General features: G+C 45.2%; 1 protein-coding gene across 1 annotated transcript in view; it reads left to right on the top strand.

Moving 5' to 3' along the window:
* Positions 1-89: 89 nt before the first annotated feature.
* Positions 90-11,295, top strand: part of Parp8 (poly (ADP-ribose) polymerase family, member 8) — a gene marked incomplete at its 5' end in the record, with an annotated part of 184,106 nt that continues 172,900 nt past the window's right edge. Inside the window, 1 exon segment of the mRNA XM_013518449.1 lies at positions 90-144. Coding sequence (XP_013373903.1) covers positions 90-144 — 55 coding nt within the window.

Below are 11,295 nucleotides of genomic sequence, written 5' to 3'. Positions count from 1 at the left end.
CGCCGGCCAGGCCTCCGCGGGGAGCGCGGGCTCGCGGGCCGGGGTGCACGCCGCGCGGGGCTGCCTTCTAACCAGACTCTCCGCTTCAGATTTCAGGTACTCGGACTCCACCTTCACTTTCACCTATGTCGGCGGCCCCAGAAGGTATTTGTGCGGAGAGTCGCCGCGTTTCCTGTGCACACGCTTGTGTTTCCTTTGTTCTGCGCTTGTTCCCGGTTTGGGCATTTTGTTTGCTTGTTTGTGGAATTACTGCTGCCGTTCTCCGGACGCATCCCAAGCCCGGAGTCCCTCGGTTTCAGAGAGTCGGTGGGTGGGGTAAATAGGTTTGATTGAGGTGTTTGTAAAATCACGCTGCAGGCAAAGAGCGGAACTCTGCGTGTTAGAACTGTTCTGCTCCAGTCGTGGATTGCTCTTGAGGCCGGCTGGGGTTGATCCCGGCAACCGGGTGCAAAGCGGAGCTGCTAGGTACGGAGTGAGATGCATGGGACATAAAATGTCACAAAATAGTTTGCTCACAAGTGATGATTTTCCTGGTGAGCTGGGGCTGCACGTTTCCATGTTTTCTGAAGGTTGACATAAACATACCGTCTGCCAGTTCTTCAGATAGCTTTTTTTTTCCTCCCAAGGACTGGTATTTTGGTTTTCACAGTTAGTTGTAGGAAAGAATTTGGAGTTACATGTAGCTGGAGTGGATGACTTCTTTCTCTTGGGGGAAGGATGAGCGATGCGTATGTTCATAGCAGATTGCCAACAATTTGAAACAAGCTCAAATCTAATTTTGTATTGAGGAAGCGGAGATAAAATATGCCTGTATTTTACCTCTTCATTAATGTTGTCTTCATTTGTGAAGTTAGGATTTTCGTCCTTTTAGCCCTTCAGGGAAAGAGTGGTTGAAAAGAGCAGTGGCCACCCATGAGAACAGTCAACCTCCAGAGACGCCTCAGCCCGGCCCTCTATTAGGAGTTGACATTCAATATGGTTTGACCACATTCCGAAACATCTCTCAGCTGATGGGAACAGCTACCAACATGTAAATCGCGAAAGAAGCTCCCTTCTGTGAAAGCTTTTTAAAAAGCTTGGTGTGGATGTGAGCCTATAAAACACTAAGGATCTGTATTACATTCTGTGTCCCAAAATTGGCTTGAATTCGCATACTTACTAGGTTTCCCACATCTGGGGTATTCCTGAGCCCCAGGATTCATACATTATTGATGTACTGGTTGAAAAAAGTGAACCACCCAAGTTCCACCTATACTTTTTGGGAGTGAATATAGTTACATTATCTTCTAATTTACAAGTGTACCGTCATCTTGGTAATTACGGACGAAATTAAATTAGAGGATATTTGATTAAATTAACACTGCTCTCACTCTTAATATCCAAAGGACCTCAGTACCGTATGACTAATGTCCTCTTTGATCACTTCAGCAGTTCAGATATGCTGTGTGTCCCATTGAAAACATCCCACACAAGCAGGCGACCATGTGCTGAGCTGTGTGTTGTGGCGGGTTTTGCTGTTCTGGTGGGACTGCGTGGACAGGAGCACCCGGAGGGGGCTTTCCAACTAACTGGGTTTCAGATTTCTTTCTCGAAGATACCTCAGTTCTTTTGGTTTCAGCTTATCGGTAAAAGGAGGGGTAACACCATGCACTTAATCCAAGCTCTGTTAGGAGCTGCAGTGAAGATTTGTTAGCAGCACATTATTGTGTGGCTGTGAATGTCCCACAGCTAGAGGTGCAGAAGGTATGAAGGCCTCCAGGAGCCAGGCCAGGGTGTTGGGATGAATAATTAACTAATCAAGATAACATCGGTTTTCACCGTAGGAGCAAACACCTTGGTTGCTCTTAACGTAAATGTTGCCTTTTCTGTGTAATCCTGTTAAGGGTAGTGTTTGTCTTCTGTTCCTGATTTAAGTACCTGGGCCTTGTACACCTAATACAGAACAGTCTGTAGAAAGAGAACACCTGGTAAAATTGTACGGGTGCTTTGTCTTCTCAAAAGCTTGCTCTGAGATACACAAGAAAAGTTGCTTGGGTGTAGGACAGAAGATAATCCCCTCTGCCCTTGTTTGCAGCCTGGGCTACACTCCCAGCCCCCTTTTAGAGTTTTATTTGGAGACAGGGTCTTGCTGAATTACCCAGGCTGGGCTTGGACTTGCAGTCTTCCTACCTTAGCCTCCTAGAGCCCGGGTGTGAGCCCTGCGCCAGGCTCAGAAAATAATCCTGTCTTTGTTTTCACCTGAGGGTGGAGGGGGTCTGCTTTTCCTGCAGATAAAAACATATATTTTTGTTTTGGTGGTACTGCATGGTACTGGGTGGTATTGAACCCAAGGCCTTCACACTGAGTTTCATCCACTGCCTCCCCCTGCCCAAATTTGAGCTGGCTGAATTGCCCAGGCTGGACTCAAATTTGTGCCCCATTCAACCATATTTGGCTGGATGTGAGCATCTTATGAACTACACAGTTATCTCTTTTGTTTTGTTTTGGTTTTTGTTTTTTTTGAGATGGGGTCTCACTATGCAGTTCAGGCTGGCCTTCAACTAGATGTGTAGCCCAGGTTGGCCTCCAACTCGAGGCAATCCTCCAGCCTCAGCCTAGGGTTACGGGCATGAGCCACCATGCCCTGCTGTGCACGATTATTTTGAAGTGTATTTAACTATCATTTCATCTGAACCATGGAGAATATACATTAAAAATAATTTTCAGTTCAAGTTGTGGATAAAAGCATTTCTTCTCTTTCTGTGAATTATATGTTATTCTAAAGTTAAGGGTTATCCTGGCGTGGTAGCACATGCCTGTAATTCTAGCACTCAGGAGGCTGAGGCAGGAGGATTGCTTCAAGTTCGAGGCCAGCCTGGGCTGTATGGTGAATTCAAGACCACCCTGAGCTGCACAGTGAGATCCTGTCTCAAAAAACCCTAAAAAACAAAAAAAAAACCCGCAAAAGAAAAAAAAAAAGCTAAAAGTCAATCTTTCATATTATTTTTCTTTTCTTTCTTTCTTTTCTTTTGTCTTTTTGGGACAGGGTCTCTCTATGCAGTTCCAGCTGGCCTTGAGCTCACTTTGTAGCCCAGGCTGACCTCAAACTCCCAGCGATCCTCCTGCCTCAGCCTACCGAGTGCTGGCATTACAGGTGTGCGCTACCATGCCCGGCATATTCCTTTTCAAAAAAGAGAAAAGTAACTGAGCCATTTTACTTTTTCCATGTTATGTTTCTGTGGACAAGAAGCAATGCCAAGAGCCGACTGAGTCCAAGCTGGCTGGTGGCCTGAGAGATGGGGCGTTTAGTTGATGGCACTTGGGGAAGCAGAGTGCAGTTAGCATCTGCTGCCCCACCACAGTGGGCTTCCAGTGCACAGTGACGGGAAAGAGGGTCCAGGAAGACCGAGTCCTGACTGTCCCTGGGTGGCCAGGTAACGGAACTACTGTTACCCCTCTTTCGGGAGCGGAAAGGAAGCCCAGAGCGCTCCCGACGTGGGGTCAGCTTCCTCAGCCACAGCTGAGCTGTGAGGCCCACGCTGTGCACGCCTCAGACCCCTTTGAGCATGGAGGCGCCATCCAAGAAGTGATGCAGACTAAGTGGAGTCGGTGCTTGTTTGTGGCAGCACTGACGTCCAACGAGGGTCGCGTGCGTAGGAGGCACCTGCTCTGCCCCTGAGTTAGAGCCCCAGTCTTGTGACCATTGTAACTTTAGTGTCTGTTGATTGACATAGAGCTCTGAGCTTTTGAAGACGCACCAGTGAGTGTGGTGGTGCAGCGCCCTCCAGGCTTAGGCAGGCTGGTTGTGAGTTCGCGGCCGGCCCAGGCTGCATAGTGAGATGGTCTCAACAAAACCAAGCCACAACAACAAAAAATCATTGCTTGCAAAAATATCAGAAAAAGACGTGCCAAAAATAAGATTAAAAAAAGCCTCATAGATTCCCTGCATTTTTTTTTGTCTTTTATTAACATATTGAGAGTTTATGCCTTTCCTTTTTTTTTGTAGTCCTGGGGATGGAACCAAGGGCTTTCCTACTTAGCTGGGTCCCCACTCCTTTTTAGTTTTTCTTTTGAAACAGGGTCTCCCCGGGTTTCTAAGTTGCTCAGGCTGGGCGAGAACCCTTGATCCTCCTGCCTCAGCCTCTGAGAGTGCTGTGTGACGGCACCGCATCTGGTGCTTTCAGAACTTTTATGAGTGTATTTTTTTTTTTTTTTTTTTTTTTTTGGTTTTTCTCCGGTACCGGGAACCGAACTCACGACCTTGCGCTTGCCAGGCAGGCACTGTGCCGCTGAGCTAAATCCCCAGCCCCTTATGAGTGTATTTGTTTATGTGTATGTATCCAAGAGCTGTACTACTCTTTCTAGACCTTACTTTTCTCACCCAAGAATATAATTTTGATGTTTTTCCTTTAGAAAGGCTATGAGAATGAAGAACTTTTTATTAAGTTGAGAGTTTCCCCATGAAGGAATATGACTGCATCATAAGAATTCTGACATTTCTGTTAGAAATTACTGTAGCCGGTGTGATAGAGCACACCTGTAATCCCAGCACGCGGAAGGCAGAGGCAGGAGGATTGCTGCAAGTCTGAGGCCAGCGTGCACTACACAGTGAGACTCTGTTTCAAACAGACAAACAAACACAGGCACCAAAAAAAGAAATTACTATAAAGTTTGAAATGCAGTGTTTGGCAGAGCGTTTGGGATCGTGTGTCTGTGTACAGTGTTATATGAGCAGACAGTTCTCACGGGACCCTCGTAGATGGCATCTTGTGAAGTATTTCCTCTCTGTCCAGGTAAATGCTTCAGAGCATCTGGTGTGACAGTAACAACAGCATTCCCAAACTCCTAAAAGCGCATGGGCCCGCCTCCTTTGCCTGGGGTCTCTCCCCATTCTGCCTGGATCCCTACCCCTCCATACTCTCCCCTGTCCTGTCCCATTTCTCTCCAAAGTCTTGGCTAAACTAGACTCTCTTCTGAGGTGGACTTTTTTTTTTTTGGCTTTTTGAGACAGGGTTTCACTATGCAGTTCAGGCTGGCCTTGAACTCACTTTGTAGCCCAGGTGGGCCTTGAACTCACAGTGATCCTCCTGCCTCAGCCTCCTGAGTGCTGGGATTACAGGAGTGCACCTCCACACCCAGCTTGCGGTGTCTTTCTCAATAGCCTGCTCTCCATGACCCTGCTAGGTGTTTCTGAGACCATGCTGTCACAGTGTACCGATGCTTGTCTGCCTGCGGAAGGGTTCCACTCCTGGGGAGCGCATGAGAAGTTGAAACGTGCAGGCTTGATGCACCCAGCCTGTGGAGCACATGTTGCTGCACACTGCACGCTAGCAGGGTGTTGGTTTCGCTCCGTGATCCCGTGATGAGCTGGGAGCTGCCCGGCGCTGGGGATCCTGCTGGCCCATCCCTAGCCCGGGAGAGCTCACAATTCAGAAACCCAGGTACATTTCTTCCGTAGAGTGGAAGCATTGCTAAGTGGAAGCTTCCTAGTCTGTTACATCTGCTTCCTTCGGAGCCGGTTAGAGACCACGTGGTACTGTCCAGTACAGTATCTGCTCTCAGGCAGTAGATGTTGAATGAAGCAGGAAGGGGATGCTGGGAGATCTGGAAGACGAGCAGGGACTCCAACGTAAGTGACCAAGTATGGAGATACCGGGACTCTTTGAAGAGCCTTCAGCCTGGTGGTGCTCCGTAACAGTGGAATTTCATGGGAACCCCAAGTGACAGAAGCTGCCAGCCCTCTTGTAAGTCCTGCTGTAGGTGCAAATGCTTTCGGAGGACAGATAGATAATGCAGCTGTTTAAGGTAACAGCGCACATCTGTAATGTCAGTACTCTGGGAGGCTGAGGCAGGACGACCGAAAGTTTGAGCCCAGCCTGGGTAATTTAGTGACCTACTAAGGTGCACTCTCAAAATGAACAGTAAAAAAAGGCTGAGAAGTAGCTCCGTGGGAAGGCCAGTGTTTAGTCCCTAGTACTGAGCACGTGTGCGCGTGTGCTTGTGCATGCACACAGAGATAACGGGGAGTTACGAAGTCTGTGGTACACTGGAGACTTGGAACTCTAAAATAATAGAAATTACAAGTACCGTACTGTGACCAAGCAGACCTTCTAGGGTCTACCTCGGCACCCAGTGTGTCAATCCCATGTACATGGAATGGCCCGGAGAGAGGCAGTCTGTTTCATTGCTCAAAGGCATTTGTTTTCTTTGACTTCTTCAGAAAGAATTATACGTACACAGGGGGTGAAAGACTCAACCGCGTTATGTTAAAGATTTGTCAGTTTTCACTATGCAGGAAGCACGGAGGGGCCATTCTAGGAATCTTGGAGTACGCAGTTATTTTGGAACCGTCAGAATAAAAAGAGTGATTTTTATTTTTTAAAATAAAAAAATTAGCATGTTTCTCTTGGCAGTGAGAACTTACCATAATTTTATGTCACGCCAGTTATTGGAAACCCTGAGCCTGGAACTTTGTGTCTGAAGCTGGGGTGTCGAGGGGAAGGGAGGAGGAAGGAAGCACGAGCGAGAACATGGGTTTTTATCTCCCTTTTAAAATTCTACCTGCTCTTTTTCTGTTCTGTGTAAAAGTGTTTTTGGGGAAAGATTTTATTGTTGAATGAGATTATAGAGCGACTGACCTGAGTAATCACCAATTCAACGTAGGTATAACCTTATTTCAACTTACACACTAAAAGCGTTTCAACTTCATTCATTCCCTGGGCTCATGTGCCCACGAGCGATATTTATGGTGTACGGTTTGCTCTGCTCCTGCCCTCCTTCCCCCATCCCTGCATTTACAACAAACAGGCATTTTGTGAGCTAATTTAATTAGCTAATTTGTTAGCTCATTGTATAGCTAAAGAAACTGAGGCGAGGGTCATTTCAATAATATCATTAGCTGGAGACCGCATAAGGATGTAGCTCCGTCTGAGTCAGTGTTTATATGCGGTAGAAGGGGCATGGGGGAACTTGTGGCTGGAATAGCTGGGAGTGTGGGGCGGGGAGGGCTTGCTAATGGTGTTTTTGAGCGGCAGTCCTGAAAATCTACTGGTTGGCAAGGCAAGCGTGGTAGCCCAGTGTAAAGCAGAATAGTTGGAAAATTATGTATGTTGGCTGTGCAGTCTTTATGCAAATATTTGGCTAATCCATTTAAATTCCCCATTATTCTCTGCAACATTTAAAAAAAAGTAAGTGAAATTTCATCAGTCCTAAAAATATTTTATAATTCTGTGCTCAGATTTGCTTTTGCTTTGCTTGTGTCTTAGTAGTTAAATTTTTGAAGATAGCTACCACTGATGTAGTCGATTTTCTTTTTCTTTTCAGTCCAGTTACGCACAAGCAATCCTCTTCATACTCTCTAACTTCTGAAATGCTATCTTCCTTGTACTTCGGGAAGGGTAGTAAGAGGTGAATTTTTATGAATAAGACTTGCTCCTTTCATTTTATCTTTGTGACATATTTTGGGTTTTCTTTTCATGCTGTCTTTCTTGAATGATAGACACTGCCAGCTAGATGTTTGTCATCTTCACCTCAAGCTGCCACATCAAAACACACCCTCATTTCCACTTGAAAGAACCTTCTCTTTCCCTCTCCTATCCTGTCATTGGAGCCAGGTGTGGGGATGACAGTCCCAGGTCTCAGGAATCTCACCTTCCTCTGTTCTCCTGAAGTCCCCTGACCTCTACCTTGACATCACTGTGGGCCTTGGCAGGCCTGTTGGCTTTGACCTAGTTCGGTGCCTTGAACCCTGTATCTTGATTATGTAATAATTCTTGATTACTGGCTTCTGACCCATCCACTTCAGTCACGCCTCAACTCTTCACCCATGCATGGAATCATTTGTGTCTGTTCAGAAGCTTTCAGATGCGACCATCGTTTTCTCCCCATCCACCTTAGACGCGCGTTCTTGGCTTCTGAGGACACCCGCCTCTGCCCACGCACGTGCGTCTCGGGCTTCCAGGCGTCAGCTCTGGTTGTTGACCTCTCCCTCCCACTCCGCAGCGGTTGGATTAGCTCAGCGCACAGCTGTCAAGGTTTATTGACTTGTGACATCTGTGTCGCGCACTGTGGCTGCTTTGGATGTCAGGATCGTGGCTCCTGTGACCACAGAGACCAGCAGTTCTACTTTTCCCTTGTCCACAAACGGCTTCTGTGTTCCTGAGGAAGGGTCCCGTGTTTGCGCAGACGAGGAGAGCGTGAGGGTCTGAGTAGAAGAAGGTGTGAATGAGGGAAGTGAGATCTGAGGATAGAACGAACACAGATTCTCCCCCTCCAGTACTGAGTGACGGCGGCAGCGACATGCAGGTCCTGAAAGTGGTGCATTTGCATATCAGGAGTGGCCGTTTGTGGTTGAGGCCTTCTCCTGAGTAAGTGGAGCATGACTAATGGGCCAGCGTTGGCCTTAAAGGGGGACAGCTATTGAAACCTCCGCACTCAGGTTGCTTTTCCCTGTGCGGGAAGCGGCAGCCAGCGTCTGCTTGACTTCACTCAGGGCGCATTTCTGAACATCTTAAAATGAACACTGAAAGATGGGTTTGTTCACTAAACCCGCAGGGCTGCAGTTGTTATTTTCATCATTCATGGCTTAAAAAGCAAAAAAGGTTGTTATGATCCAAGAATCGCTTATAAAATATTTGCTGTATTTGAAATATAGAACCGAGGCAGACAGTAATATGGTGGCCCTTCTGTGAAGAGAGAAACACGGGCAGAAATGGAAAACAAAAACATTAAGCTCGAGGCTTTATAGGAGTCATTATAAGTCAGATTTTTAAAACACATAAGCCAATGTTTCTGGGCCAGCCCGGGCCCTGGGCTTTGCCTAGAGGTTAAAACTCTAGTGTCTATCAGAACCAGGGCCTGGGGAATAGTTACTGTTTTCTAATATTTCTGAAATGATGGAATATTATTTCCTACCTTCTGTGACAACATTTCCCAAATTGTTTAATTAGGTGTTAAGGTAGCGGCCAAATATGTCAGCAAAATGTTTAGTTAAACTATTAAACAATTTTAATGGTTGGTTTTTTAAAAGCCTTTCATAGAATAGCGTTCACTGTGCATATTCAGGAGGTGACTGAAGTATTTAGGGTTTTTCAGACTTACTTGATTACAGATCTAGAACATCTCAAGAGGATTGTTTTGTGGAAAACACTTTGGCAAACTGAGTCTTATTCATTAAAACATTTTTTTTTTTTTCTTTAGTTGAGTAAGCAACGGTGTAATGGAAGTGGAAATTACTGATTCTTAGGGAGCCCTGAAGAATTTATTTTCAATAATTTTTATAGAAGTTGCTTTCTGACGAGGAAAGCTTTGGTGAAAAGGTGTTCGGCGTTTTCTGTGACTGACTTCTCCCTGTGAAGATTTATTTCTCTGCTTCCCTCCTCAGTTGTGCTGAATCCGTGTATGATAAGGGCTCTCGGCCCCTCTTCCTCATCAAAGCCCGGAGTCTGCCGAGGCTTTGCTGCATGATTAGAAGTCAGACTCGTGAGGAAGCCTGAGACATAGATCGTGATGTGTGTGGCCCAAGTGCTCATCCCGTCCCCTCAGATCCTGTCACTGTGCCGCAGTCCCGCTAAGGGAGTGACCTGTGACGGAGTACACTTTGGAGAAGTTCGTGGTAGGGGAATTCTGGAGTTTGTCTAAATTCTTCATTTCTTTGATAAATCACATGTAAAAAATCAATGAGGGTTTCTGTTTGGTAAAATCATTTTTCCCAAGTGACCAGATGAGAAATTTAGGAAAGGATGTAGAAGCATTTCTCAGAATTAGTCAGGAGGCATACTTTTTTTTTTTTTTTTAAAGTAGCGTCAGCCACGGAACTTTAGGAAACCACGCGTCACTTCTTGGTAACATGTGACAGAGGAGAGGGACTGGGCTCTGGCGAGGCAGGTGTTTTGAGTGATGCCCCAGTAGGTAGGTAGTTTACTGTATGCACGTGCCATAGATCTGTGATTCAAGCAAACCAAGGGCACCTTACAGTCACCAAAAATCTGGTAAATTCTGGGTCTCTTACTTGATAGTGTACAAAATTTTAACTGAACGACTTCTTTGTTGTGATAGCACGTGGTCCAGGTACACGTATCGTGTCATTAATCTTAAAAGCAGAGTCTTACATACTGACCGGGGGACCTTACCTGAATGCTGAAATCCGCCAGATGAATAAAAGCCGGCGCAGTCATCGTTTCTCATTAAAATGCACCACAGCTAGATATGCAGCAAAAAAAAGTCTTCCAGCTGAAAGGCGGTTATTACTTTATTATCGTCACAGAATTTGAAATGATTTCTGGAGTGAACGGTCAGATTTATTTTTAGTTGACTGAGAAAAAAAAGTTTTGATAATTCACTGTAAGCCAAATTCCTGTTTTGGAGTAGCCTGTCCTTATGGGGAAACAAGCCTGGGAGGGTGATTTCCCTGGGTACCGGTTAGGTGCTTTCAATCAGATTGCTATTCTGTGTGAATCTGGCTCTAAATTGCTGAAGCTTGGGCCAAGAAAGATTTTAACCTCAATTTTTGAACTCATACTAGTTTGATTTAAAATGAGCTTCTTGTTTTGACTTTTTGTGTCATTAATTTCGAATTTCTAGTGTCCTCAATTCTTGATGTCTGAAGCGTACAGCACCCTCTCTGGCTGTAGGTGACCGGCAAGGGAAAATCTAGTTAGGGTGGTTGTTTTCTACGTTTGTCTTTTTTAGAACAGAGAAAGGATATTTTTACCCTCTGAGGTGCATTCTGGAAAATGTTACATTAAATGTCTTTTTGGAATGTATGGCCAAGATTTTTTTAACTTCTAGGTAAAGCTTCTGATCTACAACTAATTTTTTTTATCGAAGCCTATAGATTTGAATCAGAGGCATGTAAAATAAGCTCTTTTCATTAAGTAGAAGTATATATAACCTGGACATGAAACTAAAATTGATAACCTGTGTTATGCTTTCAGCATGTAGCTCATTATGTTGAAGTAAATGATAATTGTATGTTAATAGAATCTACCATCAATTTTATTATACATAGATTATAAAACTAAACAATAAGTATACAGTTCCAAGAAATGTTAGTAACTATTATAAAAATATATGACTATCAGTTCTTTGTCTTTCTCTTCCCTCCTTTATTCCTTCTTCCTTTTTTTTTTTTTCCAGTTTTGGGGCTCAGACCCATCACTGCATGTGACAGGAAAGCGCTTTAACACTGAGCTGCATCCCCAGCCCTGAGCCTACTAATATTTGATCACTGTAGAAATATAACCCTTCAGCACTCGGGAGGCTGAGGCAGGAGGATCGTTTTGAGTTTGAGACCAGCCTGGGCTACAAAGTGAGCTC

The sequence above is a fragment of the Chinchilla lanigera genome, unplaced genomic scaffold, assembly GCF_000276665.1.
Source record: "Chinchilla lanigera isolate Chin_1 unplaced genomic scaffold, ChiLan1.0 scaffold00045, whole genome shotgun sequence".
In the NCBI taxonomy this organism is placed as follows: Eukaryota; Metazoa; Chordata; class Mammalia; order Rodentia; family Chinchillidae; genus Chinchilla; species Chinchilla lanigera.
This window is presented reverse-complemented; position numbering and strand designations above follow the sequence as displayed.